Source organism: Pezoporus wallicus, unplaced genomic scaffold, assembly GCF_028554395.1.
Source record: "Pezoporus wallicus isolate ANWC-B61680 ecotype Strahan unplaced genomic scaffold, APGP_CSIRO_Pwel_v1 contig_10120, whole genome shotgun sequence".
Classification (NCBI taxonomy): Eukaryota; Metazoa; Chordata; class Aves; order Psittaciformes; family Psittacidae; genus Pezoporus; species Pezoporus wallicus.
The window spans coordinates 353,301-374,284 of NW_026638516.1; the positions used below are offsets into that span (position 1 = coordinate 353,301).

A 20,984-nucleotide genomic window follows, 5' to 3' on the forward strand; every position below is an offset into this window, starting at 1 on the left:
CCCCAGCCTTTCCTAAACCCACGAGCTCCAGCACCATTCTTTAACAAAGTTAGATATTTAATGATTGCTGTAGTCACAGATTACATTAATATTTTAGAATTTTGCCGTATTTTTTAGTTTTAGAATTTTTTTTACTCAGTATGGTCTGTTCAGTGTAAACTCATGTTCCTGACCAGAACTAAAATGACACATCTCTTTTAGTGTTAAGTTGATTACCAAATGTTGTAGGTGCATACAAATATTGCAGAGTAATTAATTCACTTTGTAATAACAAAAGCCATTTTAAGAATAAAAGGTTAATGTTACAGCCCATCACCTCTGAGATCAGGTTCAGAGGATCTTCAATATCTCACTGTATCATCAAACTGCTGGGTGCCGTCTTTCAGTGGAAGCCAACCCTGCATGAAGCAATAGGCTCCCTTTTCCATGCATGAGAACAGGCATCTTGGATTCACAAGAGCTGTCATGCTGCACAGACCACTACACAATATGTTCACCCTGTCATTGCCGTTTTCTGTATCTACCTGTACCTGGGATAGATAGGAAATGCCTATTTTATGGATATACCAGAATAAACCAGGACTTCCCTGAGAGCTGCATTCCCAGCCTAGTATTAGCAGACTTGAGTGACCACACCTGGTATCAGAAGTAAATATTTCGATTTTTTACTTAACTAGCCTTTTGTTTAGATTACTAAATCTATATAACTAACTATATAATCTATATAAACTAGTGTTTACATACAACAAGATAAAATGGATATTCCATCAATGGCAGTGATACTCACATGTTAAAATTTAGTTCCTTAATCCCCTCTGTAACTGTAGTCCCAGCATTCTGGAATAAGAATCATTTATCATAGATCAAGTAAAATTTCAGAGACAAAGACTTCTTATAATAACTTTAAGTTAATGAGGAAAATGTATCAAAAATCAGCATTAAAACAGGAATCTAGTTTTAAAGTTTACTGTTGTCCCCCTTTTGCCTGATAACAACTTCATGATGTTTCAGCAACAGTATCTCTTGAAACATTGCTTTCTGAAAGCAAAAAACAAATAAATTACTGTGTTATTCATTGAACAAGATACTTCTGGATTTTTCCCTTTCACACATAACAAACATTAATTGAAAGACAAAGATTTTCTGTAATGCAATGTAAAGTATTTATTATTACAATATTTGCAATATCACAGTATTACGTGGTACGTAAGCTATTAAATGTTGTAGCAGAACCCGCCTGCATTTAAAATGCTTTTCTACATCATTTTAGTGAAAATAAGCCACCACTGATTATGTTCATTTACCCCAGAAGAGTCATAGAAAATAGTGGAAAACAAACTGAAGGGTTCGGTTAGGGGACTGATGAGATGAGCTGACTTCACCTGCTTAGAACACTTCCATATTCACTGCTCAAGTTGCTGGGAGGACTTTGATATTGGAAGACTCTGCAGCGCAGATTTACATATGGTTCCATAGGCCTGAGAGTAACTGCCCATCGATGCTTTTGGGTCACCAGCAGCTCCCATATTTGCAGTAATCCTGAACATCTTTTTACTGGACTTCAGAGGGGGACGAACATCTTTGCTGTGAAACTGAGTATTTCTTGGATTCTGTGCAATAAAGAAAAGCCAAGATAGTAACCTGTATAGCTTTCTAAAATACAAAAAAGGAACACAAATTTTACTTCAGCTTGGAGTAGGACAGATCATGAATATTGTATGAACAAGCAGCACTGCTCTGCAAGATCACGAACAGGATGGTGAGAAGGATGTGAGGGAAAAGGGCTTAAGAATGGGTGCATCATGAACTACTGGCACTGGAGCAGTATTCTTTTGTGGGCATGTGAGAAAGTCCCATGACAAAAAAGTCACTCTTTAGTGTCATAGAAAGGGTAATCTGCGGTGTCTCCTTCCATATTCTTCCTCTGCCATAAGCTTCCTCTGATCACCTTGTGTTGCCTAGACTCCTTGAGCCAGGCAGCAGACAACTGGCTCAGGAAAACGAAAAAGCAGGGGCAAGGAGGTCATGTAAGAACCCAATGAGCTTAAGAACTTTCACAAGGAAGTGTGACCAGGAACAGGGAAAAAGGAGGAGCAGAGACGACAGGACTGAAACTGTCACTGTTCAGCAGCAGCAATCCATTAAGTTCATTCCAGAGGTAGTGTGAATTCTCCAGCTAAGTTTAGAATATATCACAGTCTCAATTTGGCTAAAAAAGAATTTGCTACCTACACGCTTTGGACAGGACAAGTCATTGCTGAAGATAATGTAAAAGCAACTGATCTATGATTCTCAGTCAAAGGGAGTTTTTAGTGCTGCTCACTGTCTGAACCATGTGGTCACCACTTGTCTGAAGTGATAACACTAAAACTAGAATGCAGTCTGAAATTAGCCCGTCCTCTAGAAAAAAGGCAGTGGAAAAGTCATGTATCTCAGCACACCTATAAAGATGTTGCACTAGAAACTCAAGATGGGAAAAGGAAGTAGAGGCAGAGGATCTGCAGAGATATTTTTTCATTGCTTACTGTTGGGTGACACATATAATCCATTACAGTTAATATTTGTGGGGAAAAAAAAAAAAAATACTGTTAATGAGGCAGAGACTGATTTTCCAAAGGGCGGTTCCTCTATGTTCTCTGAAGTACCTAATTCCCATACTGAAATTCAACAATCATTCACAGAATTCCTGCATGAACCTCCTCTTGCTGCTCAAGTCACAGGTGATAGGGTTGTTTTGACAGATTGGGGTTAGACTTCAAAATCCAGGAGAAAGTATTTATAAACCCAGACCAGCTGAAGATCAGCATTACGCATTCTGCAGAAGTAAGGCCACATCTGTGCCTTTGCAGTTTCCTGGTGATACTGATAGATGGTCTTCCTCCTCTTCCTCTCAACACTCTGCCTTATGCACAGAACTTAACTCTGGGTTGTAAAGTTCATTAGCAGACAAAACACCTGAATGTAGGCATTGCAATATGCAAGTTCCTATGCCCAAGCTCTGCCTGGTGATGGACAAGAAGCCAGCTGAGAGTTTATGGGTCAGGATTAAGGGGAGGATAGGGACAGGTGACATTATAGTGGGAGTCCGCTACAGGCTGCCCAACCAGAAAGACTGAGCAGATGAGGCCCTCTATAGACAGGAGCAGCCTCATGTTCAGAAGTCATGGCTCTCATGGGGAACTTCAACCACTCTGATATGCGGTGGAGGGACAGCACAGCAGGACATAGGCAATCCAGGATATTCCTAGAATACACTGATGATAAATTCCTTCTCCACATGTCAGAGGAGCCAATAAGGAGGGGTGCTCTGCTGGACCTTGTTCTCACCAACAAGGATGGGCTGGTGGGGAACGTAAAGCTCAAGGGCAGCCCTGAAATGGTGGAGTACAAGATACTTAGAGCATTGAGGAGGGTGCACAGCAAACTTCCAGCCCTGGACTTCAGGAGAGCAGACTTCAGCCTCTTAAGGGATCTGCTTGGTAGAGTACCATGGGTTAAAGCTCTGGAGGGAATAAGGGCCCAAGAAAGCTGGTTAACACTCAAGGAACACCTCCAAGCTCAGGAGCAACACATCCCAAGTCAGGCAAAAATGCCAGGAGGTCTGTGTGGATGAAAAGAGTTCCTGGACAAACTCCAGCGCAAAAAGGAAGCCTGCAGAGGGTGAAAACAAGGACAGGCAGCCTGGGAGGAATACAGATAAACTGTTCGAGCAGCCATGGATCAGATTAGAAAAGCTACAGTGCTGATAAAATTAAATCTGGACAAGGACATCAAGGGCAACAAGAAAAGATTCTATAGGTACCCTGGTGATAAAAGGAAGACTAGGGAACACATGACCTTCTCTGGAAGGAAACAGACCTGGTTACCAGAGATATGGAGAAGGCCTTTTCTTTTTACCTCAGTCTTCACTGGCAAGTACTCCAGCCACACTGACAAGTGGCAGAAGGCAAAGGCAGGGGCTGGGAGAATGAAAAACCACCCACTGTAGGAAAAGAGCAGGTTCAAGAACACCTAAGGAACCTGAAGGTGCACAAGTCCATGGGATCAGATGAGGTGCATCTAAGGGTCCTAAGGGAGCAGGCAGATGAAGTGGCGAAGCCACTTCACATTGTATTTGAGAACTCATGGCACCGTGAAGTTCCCAGTGACAGAAAAGGGAAATATAACCCCCAGTTTTAAAAAGGGAAAAAAGAAAGACCTGGGGAACTACAAGCTGGTCAGTCCCTTCCAATCCAAACTATTCTGAGTCTGTGATTCTGTGTGTATCTAATCCATGTCAGAGGCAAGTTATGTCCAGTTATTTCCCCTACTAGCATAAACTCTTCAGTTGGAATCATCAAATTACAGACTTGTTCAGGTTGGAAAAGACCTTTAAGGTCATCAAGTCCAACCACTAACCTTACACTGCCAAGGCCACCACTAAACCATGTCCCTAAGTGCCACGCATATACACATTTTTTAAATACGTCCAGGGACAGTGACTCCACCACTGCACTGAGCAGCCTGTTCCAGTGCTCGATAATCCTTTTGGTAAATTAATTGTTCCTAATCTCCAGCCTAAAACTCCTCTGGCGCATCTTAAGGCCATTTCCTCTTATCCTGTCACTTGTTACTTGGAAGAACAGACTGACATTCCCCTTGCTACAACCTCCTTTCAGGTACTTGTTGGGAATAATGTCTCCCTGAACCTACCTTTCTTCAGACTAAACCCCCTACCAGGTCCCTCAGCCATTCCCCATCACACCTGTGTTCCAGGCCCTTCAGCTCCATTTCCCTTCTCTGGACCCGCTCCAGCACCTCAATGTCTTTCATAGTGAGAGGCCTAAAACTGAGCACAGAGTTCAAGGTGCAGCCTTACCAGTGCCCAGTACAGGGGGACAGTCACTGCCTCGGCACTGCTGCCACACTGGTGCTGATATAGTCCAGGATGCCATTGGCTTCTTGGCTGCCTGGGCACAAACTGCTCATATTTGGCTCTGTCAATCAGCAGTCCAAGTCCCTTTCCATGAGCAGCTTTCCAGCCACTCTTACCCAAGCCTGGAGCATTGCATGGGGTCGTTGTGGCCCAAGTACAGGAACAGGCACTGAGCCTTGCTGAACCTCATCCCCATGGATCCAACCTGTCCAGATCCCTCTGAAGAGCCTCCTGCCCTCCAGCAGATCAGCACTCCCACCCAGACTGGTGGTGTCTGCAAACTTACTGAGGGTGACCCTGATCCCCTTATCCAGATCATTGATAGAAATTAAACAGAACTGGCCCCAGTCCTCAGCCCAGGGGAGCACTGCTTGTGGCTGGTGCCAACTGGATTGAACTCCATTCACCACCACTCTCTGGGCTTGGCCGTCCAGCCAGTTCTTTACCCAGTGAACAGTTAATGAGTTTACCCATTCAAGCCATGAGTATCCATTTTCTCCAGGAGAAGGCTGTGGGAAAAGGTGTCAAAGGCTTTACTAACGTCTGGACAGAAAACATGCACAGTTCTTGCCTCATCCACTAAGTGGGTCACCTTGTCATAGAAGATCAGGTTGGTCAAGCAGGATCTGCCCATGCTGAGTTAACCTAAGAGTTAGCACACTCTTAGCTTTCTATTTAAGGGAACATACTCTATACAAGCTCAACTGCTTTATCAAACTAGGTTACAGGTACCACCTGACTGACATACATAGAAGCAACAATATTGCAATGCGTATTTTTGACTGATAAAAATGTATTAATTTAGTTACAGAGCAGGCTCTCATTTAAGTATCTTTACAAAGTTGCAGATTAAGATATTTTGTGTCTACATAATTTTGGGCCATAAAAAGATAAGGTTGTTTTTTTTGGTTTTTTTTGGTAGGACTGCTACTCACATTGTAAAGGTTCTGTACACTTGTAGGAGGTCGCCCAGCATTAGCCCATGTGATTTGTCTCTCCAGTCTCCTATTGTTGGAGGTTCTGACCTGTTGAGAAAGCGATGCTGAAGAGTTCCTGGTAAGAGCACCAGAATTTGCATTACCTGCAGCATAAAAAAAAAAAAAAAGAGAGAAAGTAGAAAAATTATAAGGACACAGAACACAGCGACTGAGGCAGAGACAGAACATAGAAACTGAGTCAGCCCCTGCCACATGACTTCATCTCACTAAATATTCAGAATAAAATTAGGCTATAGTAGCAAGGAAAACCAGTTCAAAAGGGCATGGGAAAAGATAACAGCAGCAGAAAAGCAAGGAGAAGACAGAAAGGAACACAGAGTCAAAACTGAGGCAGGAAAGAGCCAAAGAGAATGTCACACACTCAAAACTCATTCAACTGTGTTTTCATCTTACGTCATCTTCTTGGCACACTTTCACCCTCTCATTTTGCCATGTAAATTCCCCTTATTTCTCTTCCCCACTCAATGTCTTTTCTTCTTTCTTCCCCATAATAATACCTCATGATGGATTACATCCCACTGTAGGAAGGTAGTACCTACTTTGAACAGCAGTGTGTGTTATAGGATTGTATATCACATGGATCTTTGATCTCTGACATAAAGGTCTTGTTAAATCTTCATTCTGGCTGGATACTTCTGTCTGGATACCACATGTAGTTTCAGCATGCACATGTGGAGCTTCTAGAAGAGGTGGTATTGGTTCTATCTGGCCTTTCTTGGTAGGTAAAATCACAGAAGTGGAGTTTGGAAGTGGCCTAGATTCCGACTGACTTCTTTGTATGTTTTCTCTCCACATTTGCTCCTTTGGATGGCTATCTGGTTTCTTTTCAAGGATCATCTACAGAAAGGAGAAGTTGGTTAGACTTAACATAGTTACACAGCAAAGGAACAAAACAAAACCAAACTGCAATTTCTTTCACAGCATAGGTAATAAGTATAATTTTACAATTAATTTAGGTTGGAAAGAAGATAGAAATAAAATTCTCAGTGGAAAGAAAGAAGAGGCTGAAGCAGTAAGAAAAAGTATTGGGTGAACAGGCAATTTCAATATATCCTGAGAGAGGACACCACTAAATAAAATGAGCATTAGCCTTGGAAAAGACAATCCACATGTTCAGAAGATTAACACTATGCTGTTCCTTATCATCGCTTTCTAGAACTTTGCAAAGCTGATTTTTTAATGGTCAAATCAATATTCACTCCGATTTGTGCATAATTATTTCTCACCTACCTCTACACAATATTATCTAGCAAAAGAATCCTTGTCTTGGTATAGACAATTTGCTCTCAACTTCCTGTAATAATTCTTCCCAAGTTTGACACCCTATCAGTAAGATAATTCAAAACTATTTACTTGTTTCTTAGCCTTGTACCTGCATTATGTGTGACCAATCTGTTGACGTTTAGAATATCTTTTGTACCTGTGCTCCATATTCACTTTACTAATTCCTCTTCTCCTGACTCCTAATGCTCTATCACAATAGAATTTACTCATTTTCTTCTACTGAACACCTTAAATGAAATTAAGAAAATGACAGCATTCATTAAGCACGTGCAATTACCTTGGACTCTGGAAAAATAAAGTAAGCAAAAGTACCTCGTATAATTTATTCCGGTACTCTGCCACAGACAGCTGGATATCATCACCTAAAGGAAGAACCACATCATGACCCAGAGAGGGCTCCGTGGCAGGACAGTGAAACCTAAGAAGATGATAACACATAATGTAATTCACTAAGAGCAAAACCAGCACCACAGATCAATAATGTTAAAAAGGATTGTTAAATCATCCAGGGTGACCTCTAGTATAACGAGGGTTAGAGAAAATGAACAGTTAGCTTTAGGTGCAGTTTTTATTTTTCTACCAGGTGTATAAAGAAAACTTGTGCCAAGTGTGGGTCTTTAACATCTCAGAAGACACCAGGGAAACTGCACTTTGATATTACTCTCACCTTTTCACATAAGGATGCTGCAAAGCCTCCTCTGCTGTGAGTCGTTTGTCAGGGTTAAACACTAGAAGTTTCTTCAGAAGATCCAAGGCAGGCAATGGAGTAGAGGATGGTAAAATCTCCTCAAATGTTACTCGCTGCCTAGAAGTCAGAAAACAATGATATAAGCTTCCAGTGTCTAATTCACAGTGAGGGCATGAATTAACAGTTCTGTGAATCACATCAAGGGACACCTGACTCCAGAATTCACTCACAAATAGTGCCATAACCCTGGAACACTCTGAAGTAGAGGCCTGTGAGTACGGTGAAGTTTTTACCCCTTTGATTAGGTTTGAATGCCTCCCTCCTAGCACTAGGAACCTACATGAAGTACCTAACTTGCAAATCTAGTCTTTGTCTTGTTTCAGTGGAAAGAGTGATAGATACCAGCCAGTGTCAGACACAAGGAAATAACGAGTTCTCTGGCCAATGAATCCTTCTGTTCTTTTGAAAATGCAGGAAGCCCAAATTCCTAACTTGGACGTTTCAGTTCAACCATTAAAGATCCCATGAATCCAGCCCTTAGACCACAGAAATGTATTTCTGTAGAATTTGCAATGAGAAGATGAACTTTAAAAGTCTGGTTTTGCATTTAAAAATCTTAAATATAATTATTAACATCATGAACATGAGCACATCTAACACATTTGAAAAATCAGTTTTACAAAACAATTCTTGCTTATATTTTAAATAACATTGTTACACCATGACAACATTCTTTTAGTTTAGAAAAATGATCCATCACTGAACATAGCATATGGACTGAGTGGCTCAAAAAAAAACCCTTTTTTTGTTTTGAAGAATAACATTTCACTTGCCTTTTACCTATCTGGAACCATCTATCAGAACTCAGCCGTGCAACCTTAATATGGGGGGGGGGGGGGGGGGGAGAGAAGATAACATCCAAAGAGAAGGGCTGTCAAAAAGAAGTGCATTTCAGGCAGGAGTTAATGGAGAGCTTCAGTTGCTGTCTTTCACCTTCAGAGAAGGGTTATAGTAATGAGAGAGCTCTTCTCAGAGGTGCTGTGGGGGGTGACCCTCGCTAGCAGCTAAGTCACTTGCTCACTTTCCCTTCTCTGCCATTTGACATGCAGCAGCTCTACAACAGAAGGATTTACCAACAGGCTGGGCAAGTGAGAATCACAGAATCAGAGTGCTTAAGGTTGGAAGGGACCTCAAAAACCAAAGTCAACATGAAAACCCACATACAGCTCATGTGAACAAGACCTGCTAGAGTTTATGGTTTGAGCCATCCTAACCTAGAGCTATGAAAACATAGCGTTCAGAGGAATCACACCACACATAGCTGGGCTATGCATGTTGCAGACTTCTCAATGAGAAGGGATGCCCACCAGGATACTTATGACACATAAGAGCAGAGCACACTTACAGACACCAGTGAGTAACTTCCTATGGCTGTAAGACAGTATAAGAGCATCAAGTTTACTAATGTTTACTAATGAGGTATGTAATAAATACAGAATATTGTGTTTGTCTGGGTACATAACTGTATGCTCCAAAAGAACCATGACAGATATCAGGAAAACTAATCAAAATGCCTCAGGATAAGAACATACTCCAATTTTCAGAAAGTTCACATGACAATAGCTTGGAATGTCAGCCCATAGGCCCAACCTCATTTTTGTTTGTTATTCCCAGATTATGTCATTGGTCCTTTTTTTTTTTTTTTTTTTTCAATCTGCAGAGAGCAGAAACCATTTCCGCTGGGGAACAGTGGCAGGTGAACTGCAGAACTGCAGCAGAGTTTTCTGTCACCATCATACAGCAGGATTGCTGACTTCTGAAACACAGCAAATACACAAGGCTTACCGGGAACTGATGCGGTTAATAACTGAGGCTCTGTAATCTGGCTGCACAGCCAAAATGTCTGCAACAGTGAAAAGAATTACTGTTAGTGCCATGAATGTGCACAAGTCTATGGGACCTGATGAAATACATCCACAAGTCCAGAAGCAAATGAAGTTGCTAAGCCACTGTCCATCATATCTGAAAAATCATGGCAGGCAGGTAAAGTTTCTGATGACTGTAAAAAGAGAAATATATCCCCCATTTTCAAGGGAAATATGGGAAGACTACAGACCAGTCAGTCTCACCTCTGTGCCTGGTAGGATCATGGAGCAGATTCTCCTGGAAAGTATGCTAAGGCATATGAAAAACAACAAGGTGGTTGGTAACAGTCAACACAGCTTTACTAAGGGCAAATCCTGCCTGATCAATTTGGTGGCCTTTTATGATGGGACTAGAGAACTGATGGACGGGGCAGAGCAGCTGACCTTGTCTACCTGACTTCTGCAAAACATTTGACACTGTCCTGCATTACATCCTTGTCTCTGAACTGCAGAGACATGAATCTGATGGATGGATCACCTGGTAGATACAGAATTGGCTGGTGCTTGCACGCAGAGTTGTGCTCAATAGCTCAATATCCAACTGCAGACAGGTTAACAAGTGGTGTCCCTCAAGGGTCAGTGTTGGGACTGATCCTGTTCAACATTTTTGTCAGCAACATGGACAGTGGGATTGAGAAGCCCTCAGTAAATTTGCCAATGACACCAAGATGTGTGGTTCAGCTGACACACTGAAGAGATGCCGTCCAGAAGGACCTTGACACACTTGAGAAGAGGCCAATGCCAACCTCATGAAGTTCAACAAAGCAAAGTGCAGGGTCTTACACCTGGGTCAGGGCAATCCCAGGCACAACTACAGGTTGGGTGAAGTGATTCAGAGCAGCCCTGCAGAGAAGGACTTGGGGTGTTGGTGAAAAAAAGCTGAACATGAGCTGGGTTCAGTGTGCGCTCACAGCCCAGAAACCAGCCATGTCCTGGGCTGCATCAAAAGCAGTGTGAAGGGGGTGATCTTGCCTGTCTACTCTGCTCCTGTGAGACCCCACTTGGAGTACTGTGGGCAGTTTTGATGTTGCCAACTTGCTGTTAGAGCAAGTCCAGAGGAGGCCACAAAGATGATAAGGGGCTGGAGCACCTCCCATATGAAGACAGGATGAGTACATTGGAGCTGTTCAGACTGAAGAAGAGAAGCTGAGTGGAGACTTCAAAGCAGCTTCCAGTATCTGAAGGGGGCTACAAGGATACTGGAGAGGGACTCTTAAATAGGGACTGTAGTGATAGGACAAGGGGTAATGGTTTCAAACTGAAATGGAGAAAGTTCAAATTAGATACAAGGAAGAAGTTCTTCCCTGTGAGGGTGGTGAGGTGCTGGCACAGGGTGCCCAGAGAAGCTGTGGCTGCCCCATCCCTGGCAGTGTTCGAGGCCAGGCTGGACAGGGCTTGGAGCAATCGGCTCTAGTGGAAGGTGTTCCTGCCCATGGCAGGGGGTTGGAGCTGGATGAGCTCTAAGGTCCCTTCCAAACCAAAGTGTTCTATAATTTTATGCTAAGGACCACCAGAGCTACACATTTTATGAAGGAAAACAAATATTTGATATTAATGTAGGAAATTATCCTAAGAAAACTTCAATGGAGATCTTATAAAAGGCAGATGGAATATTTACTTACGAATTCTTTAAGCTGATTTTCTCAGTTCCTATTCATTCTATAGTAGATTTCATAAACTTGCATTCTTATGCACCCACATTCTTATGCACTTGCATTCTTATGCACCCACATATGCAGAAGTATGACGATATCTGAGGCCAAATGATCTGTCCAAGATCACTCGTGTGGGACACAAAGAACAATGGATACCAGCTACTGATTTTGTCATCACATCTGCTGGGGTTCTTTTTGACTGGTGATGATGAACTGCTTGTTGAACACATCTGTCATACTCCCAAAGAGTCAACAGCTGCTATGGAATGCTTTCTGCTTCAGAATCTTGCTTCTTCAGTCCCCATAACCTCTAGGCAAAGTTGTTGCAATAATGTTTTGAACAATTGTCTCTTTTCACTTTTTTGGCTAAAAGAAAAAATTGTGCCTGTGACATGCTGCAACCTCGCAGCCATTGTCCTGTAGTAAAGACACAGGACCTTCTGCTAAACAGCCACTGTCCTCTGGTCTTGTCTTAGAGTATATACCTTCTGGTTATGACATTATCAACACATTCTTCAATTATATCGCTGAGAATAGAATAGCATTTTTTATTTAATAACTGGCTATCTTCTAACTCCTGTTTTGGTGTTTTCACACACATTTCCATTCATATTTCACCCCCAGCAACCAAATCTCTTAATAAAAACTATAAATAACTTTAAGCATGAATGGAATTCTCCAACAATGTCACGTCCTTAAACTGAAGGTAGTTATTTTTCTAAAAAAAAAAAAACCTATTTGCTAGCTCAGAACATATCAACATGTTGCAAAAGTTCATAAACTGTATGGGCTGTTAGACTGGAACTCATAGAAGACATAATAATAATCCCTTTTAGATTTAACATATACTTCTTCCAGCTTTCACTTTGGTGTTTAGATTTCCAGATCAAAAAGTCCAATTTCTCTTTATTATACAAGTCCTCCTGAAGTACGACACTGTTTTAAACTGTTATCCTCTTACAGATCTCAAAACTGCTTTGAAGGCCTGGTTCTTGTTCCTCACCCAATCAAATATTGGTTTCAAAATTAAGTCTTTAATTTCCTTGGAAAGATGTTACAATGTCTCTGAAGAGATACTTTCTTCCCTGATCCAGCTGGGCTGCTTTCCTTCACCCTTTTAATCTCTAAATACTTTTCCCCACAGAAGAGCCCTACCTTCTGGGGATGGGGCAGGAATGACCCTCAAGATCTGCTCTATTTGATTCACTGTTGAAGTTCCAGGAAAAAGAGGTTTCCCAATTAGCAGCTCTCCCAGAATACAGCCAATGCTCCACATGTCTACGCCTTTAGTGTAACTACAAATAAGAACAGAATAGAGTTAGGACAAAGTCAAGCAACTGTTTTTCTGTACCTGGTATTCACATCACCTACATTAGTTTATTTTGCTAGCAAAACAAACTTGATGACTCCTTGAATATGAATGCTCACATTCATATTCATATTCACAGGTTTTAACTATAAAGTGAATGAGATTTGAGAATCATGGAACTGGCAAGCATAATGTCCTGGGTTCAGCAGTAGCAGTCATTTTTCTCCTACTTGGTAGCTGGTGCAGTGCAGTGTTTTGACAGAGATTTATCCTACTGAAAGTCCATTCTAGGAAATCATAAAAGCAAATATATTAAATGTAAATGCCAGGACAAGGTACTATACATTTTTCATATCACCAACTGTGAAGATACAAGTTGCTGTTTGGAAACAACTGACTTTTCAGGACATAATGTATTTAGAAAGTGCTTACAATTATTAAGCAAAGTAAATGCCAAAAAATGGGTAAATGACAGTTTGAAAAACATCCACATTTCAAACTTGGGATACTGAGCCAGCCCGTAGGGCTTGTTTTTTTTTCTGATCAATAAGATGTTGTATGTTTAAGTCAAAAAAAGGACTAGGCCTGACTAGCTGCTGATTTAACATTTGATTACAGGATAGTTTTTGAAGGTCTATCAGCAAGTTCTCCATAAATTTGGAAAAGATAACAAAGGTACTCAACCAAATTCTGCAAAGATGCAGATTTAAAAGGAGAAAGAATAAGTGTAGTAGTAGAAAGGACAACAAACAGACGAGTTGATTATGTAAGCAGGCAATCTAAGAAGCCAGGAGGGAAATGTACACATAATGAGAGATTTTTTTTTACGTTGCAGAACTGAAGTTTCAATGCATATTGAGAAAGTGAGCTGCTAACATGACATTGCATCTGGTGACATCCAAAATGAAAATATTGAAGCTTTTAGACATTATGTTTTCTCAGTGGGAAGAAATTACAGAATGCCATCCCTTCACTCGATATTAAACAGTTACCTCCGAGAGGAAAGTAAGATCTCAGGGGCTCGGTACCAGCGTGTTGCCACGTACTCCGTTAGAGCAGGGTTGACTTGGTCCTCGTTCATCTGACATAACGAACGGGCCAGCCCAAAGTCACAAAGTTTGACAAAGCAGTCTGCATCCAGCAAGATATTCGAAGGCTGAATTGAACAAAGGAAAATTAATAAGCTTTTTCTTTTTACTCTCTGGATGGCAGGAGATTATTATCAAGTTTCTTTTATTAGTCTCATTCTTTCAATATATTTTCCATTTAGTGTTTAACAGAAAACTTGAGTGAAGGATAAATACTGTGACTGAAATATACCTTCTGATCTCTGTGAATAACATTTCCTGAGTGGATGAATTTAGTTGCCTTCAGGAGCTGGTAGAGAATGTAACACTTGTGGATATCTTTCAGCAAATTCCCCTTCTTAATCACAGCATGTAAATCTGTCTCTGTAATATATTACATCAGTAATATATTTACATCAGTAAAGGAATGAAAGTTCCTCAAAGCAAGGCCAGAATAGACTATTGTCCAAACTTTAATCTTTCAAGTGCATCCTCAACAGAACACTGTAATTACTAATCATACTGCAATCTTTCTGTACTATCAGTCTGACCTGTGGTTCATGCTACAGTAGCTGTTCTATTTTTGCATCTTTTGTTATAATAAAATTGCACAGTCTCTTCCATATGCAACTCTCCTGTCCCTACAAGCCTTCTAATTTGTTACTCACTGCTGTCTTTCCTTCCTCTCAATCAGACAGTTCCCATGTAATTATTATTCCTTTTAAAGTCTCACTGCCATTCAAATCTATTCACAACTGATACTTGTTTTGAAAAACGTAATGCTCCTACTTACATGAATATTCATGTAAATCATCAACACACTATCAAAGTAGGGAAAAAAGATAACTCATAGGAGAGGCTGTATTTAACTGGGTGATGCAATGCTAAGTCTCACCCATGGACTCAAAGATGAGGTAGATGTCCTTGTCATTCTGAGCTCGGATAACATCCAGCAGCTTGATGATATTTGGATGTTCACCAAATTCCTGCAGAGGGAAGAGATCCAACTGCCAAAAATCATTTGTCTTGCATGTGAACCATAAAAAGGGACAATAACCTATTTAATTTTGTATTTATGCTTGCTCCATAGTATGAAACCAGGCAGAAAATGCAAACAAATGAAAATCTAGCGTCTGAGACATGAGTTCTAAAAACCCCTCTATACCATTTGCAAATAAAATCCACTCATCTTTATGCACCTCAGATTTCTTACTGAATGCAAAGAATGAGTGAAAGTAGAGCAAAGTTGCCATCAACATCCATAACGAACAAATCCAATCAACTTGAGAGTGGGCTGAAACTCCCCACAGGCTGCCTTGGTTGAGCTGACTGTAATGGGAGAGCAGACAGCAGAGAGACACCTAAATACAGATATCTTAAACTGCAGGTGAATTCTACCCTCACATTTGCAGACTGACAATACTGTCAAGATAATTTCTTCATTTCTTATAGCTTATTTCAACATGTTTTATTCCCTATACCTATAACCACTTCTGTACAGCCAGAGACACTGTGGACACTTCACAATATGCCAACATTTCATGAACTACCCTGTATATAATATTATAAAGAGCTGCACCATAAAATTTATGCTTGTATCTAAAATGAGTGAATTTTTTGTTATCTGAACCAGTAATGTTGACTCTTTATCTATTTCCATCACAAATTCAGCTATAAACAGTATTGAAAAGCATAATATTAAGCTACCCCAGTACAGTCTTATAACAGCATCGTCTTCCTAGACTCTGAGGCCAGGACAAAAATTGGTTACGATGTATAACATCTAGAAAAAAAACCACAAACCAACACACTCACCTGCAGCAACCCATGAAAATACACTTACAAAGCAGTAATATACACCCAGGCCATCAAACAGCCTTGCATGTATTCTGAGGACAATATTCAGAATACCCATCCAAATAATCTAAAGACAATTTTTACCCAAAAGGGATATTTTTCTAGAGATGCATCAGCCTTGACAGTGTTATTTCAGTATTGTTTAAGAACTTATCGTCTTGTCCTGGAACTGATAATGGAAAATTATGAAAAAGTTTCATTCTATATCAAAAAAAATCCTACCTTGAAAAACATCTTGTCAGAGCCAGTCCTACTTATCTTTGCTTAAAGAACAATGCTCTTAATAAAGTAATTACCAAAAACAACACTCTAAAATGTGGCCCAAAATGTACCAAATAGATCTACAACTATACTGAATAATAAACATAAACCCTGCAAGCAGCATAATGACCAGCATATCACATATCACCCAGAAGGGAGTCATCAAAATGCCCAGATTCTACATAAGCACTTCTCAGTTAAAGAACTAAACTTCATCCAGCCCACCAATGCCCTTATAATAAACATACAGACTGAACTAAGCAATTGTTATACACAGGAAGGGATTTGCACAAGCAAATTAAGACAAACATCCAGCTACCAATGAAAGAACATTTCTTATGTTTTAGGAAATACCTCTTTGCATGGGGCCTGCCTTGCTTGTGTCCTTAGAACATTATAGTTATGATAGCATGTCTTAAAGGAAAAATAAGACAAACTCCATTTCATTCAGGTGGTTTTGCCCAGTCATAGAAAGACTGTTTGCCAAGATGGTGCAGAAAAGAAATTAACAGAATTGTCAACACTGATCGTTGCATTTTGAAAAACAGTAGGAAGAAAATATGTGAACATCAGAGATAATGAAAAATCAGAGAGAAGTGGGGACAATGGACGTTACCTGTAGGAACATAATCTCTCGAAACGTTCTCTAGAAATAAACAACAAACAAGTTTATTATCACCCCAACAGAATGACAGAACAGAGCATAGCCTTCCCATCTCTAAAGCAGAGGAAACTCTTATATGGTAGACAGGCTAGGAAAAAAACAATTGCTTACTAGTTACAGGTGTGCGCTCTTCTTAGACACTATAGCATAACAACACATGGGAGAATCAAATTATGCATGTCTATAAAGATATTTTTCCTCAGGGATATGAAACATATTTTGTAGATATAAAGCTTGGCATTTATTGCTCCTAATATATTCTAATAATATCCTAATATAGATCCTGTTTTATTACATGCATAATTGTCAAATAACTAACATCTTTCAAAAACATAAATCCTGAAAATATCTATGAACTCCCACCACATCTTTCAAGACATATTAGAAAGATTAGAATAATTTCTCACCTGAGCATCTGTTTTGTTTCTGAAAGCATCAAAAATCTTTTTAACAGCCACTATTTCTCCTGTCCTGCGATCAACTGCCTTCCATACAATGCCATAAGCCTAGAGAGAAAAAGGTACAGATGAACAGTGTACTATGGCATTTAAAGCACAGTTCAGACCTTCAGTGTGGAAGTAGAACATGTTCATTAGGACTGAAAGAAGGGGTAATCACCAGCTACTTAGAAGAAAGAGATTAGGCCAACGAGCAACAGTTGGTTTAGTCAAGGACTAAGCACAGCAACACTGAGTCCAACCAAACATCCACAAGGTAAAGTGTCCTGGTTCTCAAAGCAGCCAGTAGCAGATGTACATGCTCATGAAGCTCAACAAGGCCATGTGCAAGGTCCTGCACCTGGGTCAGATCAATCCCCAGTATCAAAACTGGGGGAGGAATGGGTTGAGATCAACCCTGAGGAGAAGGACTTGGGATTACTGGTGGATGAAAAACTGGGCATGAGCTGGCAATGTATGCTTGCAGCCCAGAAAGCCAACTGTATCTTGGGCTGCAAGGAAAGAAGAACCAGGTGATCAGGCCCAGTCAGCACGGGCTACTGTTAGGGAATATGGACTTGTCACACACCCAATCAAGGAATCACATTACTACCACCTAAGACTTTAAATACTGGGACTTTGCAGTCCATTGGTGGTGGCAGCTTCAGAGGACAGATGGGTGCTGCATGTTGACTCTAGACACACACACACTCAGGCAGATGTTTTCCCTTTTTGCCTCTATCCTGAGCTTTCCAAAGCAGAGTCGCAGGCAGACTTCGATGAATTCATTCAGTTGGTACAGTGGTGAGCTACAGCTTGAGCTGGGTGCCACCAGAGAGGGACCCTGAACAAAGAAATCCCTGAGCAATCATACTCTTGCAATCAAAAGTTTCCCACTCCTCACATGATAATTCCAAATAATATTAGGGTCTGGGTTTTCTTGCTCTCCACTGGATCTCTTCACTGCCTCTAGGCAGGCCATTTCTTCTGTTATCTCTAAGGCTGCAGCTATTGCTGACAAGGGTAGTGAGCTTTGTGGCTTCCTCATGTATATGGCAAATGAACTCTGGGGCCTCCTTTTATTTAAGTAGGTTAAAAGCTCAGCATACCTATGTGAAAGTTCACATCTTGCAGCCTAAGGTTTCAGCACATCTAACTACTAAGGCTGAGTAAGTTACACTAAGTGACTAACTTCCTTCTTCACATTTAAGAAAGGCAGGTCCTGTTTGACCAACCCGATCTTCTATGACAAGGTGACCCACTTAGTGGATGAGGCAAGAACTGTGCATATTTTCTATCCAGACGTTAGTAAAGCCTTTGACACCTTTTCCCACAGCCTTCTCCTGGAGAAAATGGATGCTCATAGCTTGAATGGGTAAACTCATTAACTGTTCACTGGGTAAAGAACTGGCTGGACGGCCAAGCCCAGAGAGTGGTGGTGAATGGAGTTCAATCCAGTTGGCACCAGCCACAAGCAGTGCTCCCCTGGGCTGAGGACTGGGGCCAGTTCTGTTTAATCTTTCTATCAATGATCTGGATAAGGGGATCAGGGTCACCCTCAGTAAGTTTGCAGACACCACCAGTCTGGGTGGGAGTGCTGATCTGCTGGAGGGCAGGAGGCTCTTCAGAGGGATCTGGACAGGTTGGATCCATGGGGATGAGGTTCAACAAGGCTCAGTGCCTGTTCCTGTACTTGGGCCACAACAACCTCATGCAGTGCTCCAGGCTTGGGTAAGAGTGGCTGGAAAGCTGCTCATGGAAAGGGACCTGGGGGTACTGATTGACAGAGCCGAACATGAGCAGTTTGTGCCCAGGCAGCTGAGAAGCCAATGGCATCCACACACACATGATACACTGATGTATCAGCACCAGTGTGGTAGCAGGACCAGGGCAGCAGTGATTGTGTCCCTGCACTGGGCACTGGTGAGGCTGAACCTCAAATCCTGTGTTCGGCTCTGGGCCCCTCACTGCAAGAGAGACATTGAGGTGCTGGAGCGGGTCCAGAGAAGGGCAACAGAGCTGGTGAAGAGCCTGGTGCACAAGTGTGATGAGGAATGGCTGAGGGACCTGGGGAGGGGCTCATCTGGAGAAAAGTAAGTTCATCAAAGACCTTATCACTCTCTACAACAACCTGAAAGGAGGATGGAGCAAGGTATCTTCTGACTAACAAGAGATAGGAGAAGAATAAATGGCCTCAAGTTGTGCCAGGGAAGGTTTAGACTGGGTATTAGGAATAAATTTTACCCAGAAAGGGTTGTCAAGCACTGAAACAGGCTGCCCAAGGGCACTGTTTGTGTTACCATCTCTGGAGGTATTTAGAAGACAGTTTAGTGGTGCACCTGGCAGTACCAGTTTAACGGCTGGCCCTGATGATCTTAAATGATCTTAAATGCTGTGTTTGGTGTGAAAGTTTCTGTGAGTCAAAGGATGAGTGCTAGGAAGGGATGGGCAGAGCTGAAGAGGTTCTGCAGCTCAGCCACAGCGGTGATAATGCTGGTAAAAGGTTTCTGTCCCATTCGGAGCGCAGAGAGAGCTGGGCTTGTTCAGCCTGAAGAAGGCTCCCCGCAGACCTTAGAGCAGCTTCCAGTAGCTAAAGGGGGCTTACAGGAAAGATGGAGAGGACATGTAGTGACAGGACAAGGGGTAGTTGCTTTAAATGAAAGAGGTGAGATTTAGATTAGATATTAGGCAGAAGTTCTTCCCTGTGAGGGTGCTGAGGCGCTGGCACAGGGTGCCCAGAAAAGCTGTGGCTGCCCCATCCCTGGCAGTGCTCAAGGCCACGTTGGACACAGGGGCTTGGAGCACCCTGCTCCAGTGGAAGGGGTCCCTGCCCGTGGCAGGGGGTTAGAACTGGAGGAGCTTTAAGGTTCCTTCCAACCCAAACCAGACTGGGATTCTAAGATATAAACTCTCAGACCGCCATCACTAGACTTGGCTCAGCTCCGCGGCCCGCGGCAGGGACCGGGAAGCCTCAGACCAAGGCGCCGCCGGGATGCCTCCAGGCAGCGCCGGACTCGCTGCCCAGCTCCCCGAGCTCCCAAGTCCCCCCCAGGCACTCACCCCCTTGCCCAGGCGCCTCTTGATCTCGTACTTCTGGGAGACAAGCGCCTCCACCTCTGGCGCGATCATGACGGCCGGGCCGAAGCGGGCGGCGGGAAGGAGGCGAGGGGAGGCGAGGGGAGGCGAGGGGAGGCGAGGGGAGGCGAGGGGAGGCGAGGGGAGGCGAGGGGAGGCGAGGGGAGGCGAGGGGAGGGAGGGGAGGCGAGGGGAGGCGAGGGGAGGCGAGGGGAGGCGAGGGGAGGCGAGGGGAGGCGAGGGGAGGCGAGGGGAGGCGAGGGGAGGCGAGGGGAGGCGAGGGGAGGCGAGGGGAGGCGAGGGGAGGCGAGGGGAGGCGGGCAGACAACCACCGCGCCGCCCTGCACCAGGTCGCAGGCCGCGCTCGCGCTGTCGGTTTTTGCTGCTATGGAAACGGCGCCGCCGAGCAGCGCATGCGCCAAGCGCGCCGAGCCCGCGCAGGCGCACAGTGTAATGTCAGACGTCCTGCCGGGGCTGTGGCAGGTGCTGTGGGGAGGTCTCCGGGGCCTGAGGCGCGGGGCTGCTGTTTCCCACTTTCCTAGTTTCCCTTTTCCCCCCATCCACCTTCACGCCTCTCCCTTTCTTCTGCCCCCACAGGGCGTAAGACTTCTCGGGGGCAGCGCATCCGGTGCCGTCACTTGGACAAGTTTACTTGATAAACTTGGCGCGGGAGGACGCCAGACGTTGTTCTCAAACGGGCACCATTCGAATGCACTGTAAAAAAAAAGTTGTGGGGTTTTTTTTTTTTCAAAAAATGTAGCTGCCACCATCGCTAATGCTGCAGAGCCCCCCGTGCCAGGCGCGTGCTCTGACTGACACCGTATTCCATAGCGTCCTTGGTGACAAACT

The 20,984-nt window shown here is 42.9% G+C and overlaps 1 protein-coding gene across 1 annotated transcript; it reads right to left on the bottom strand.

Annotated features, from left to right (window-relative positions):
- Positions 1-1,149: 1,149 nt before the first annotated feature.
- MAPK15 (mitogen-activated protein kinase 15) lies at positions 1,150-20,210 on the bottom strand. The gene is made up of 13 exons (XM_057411163.1): positions 20,121-20,210; positions 17,031-17,129; positions 16,576-16,605; positions 14,737-14,827; positions 14,095-14,225; positions 13,767-13,930; positions 12,621-12,760; positions 9,731-9,788; positions 7,865-8,002; positions 7,510-7,615; positions 6,453-6,750; positions 5,851-5,996; positions 1,150-1,610 (listed from the first exon to the last, which is right to left on the bottom strand). Exons 1-13 carry the CDS (start codon positions 20,187-20,189, stop codon positions 1,404-1,406), a joined length of 1,677 nt encoding a protein of 558 aa, XP_057267146.1. The 5' UTR covers positions 20,190-20,210; the 3' UTR covers positions 1,150-1,403.
- Between the last annotated feature and the right edge of the window lie 774 nt (positions 20,211-20,984).

Coding starts and splice junctions, on each gene's coding strand:
- MAPK15 (XM_057411163.1), bottom strand. CDS start 20,189: ATGATCGCGCCAGAGGTGGAGGCGCTTGTCTCCCAGAAGTACGAGATC. Junction 12,761..13,766: donor ATCTTACTTTCCTCTCGGAG/GTAACTGTTTAA, acceptor TCTTATTTGTAG/TTACACTAAAGGCGTAGACA. Junction 9,789..12,620: donor TCCTGCCCCATCCCCAGAAG/GTAGGGCTCTTC, acceptor TCACTGTTGCAG/ACATTTTGGCTGTGCAGCCA.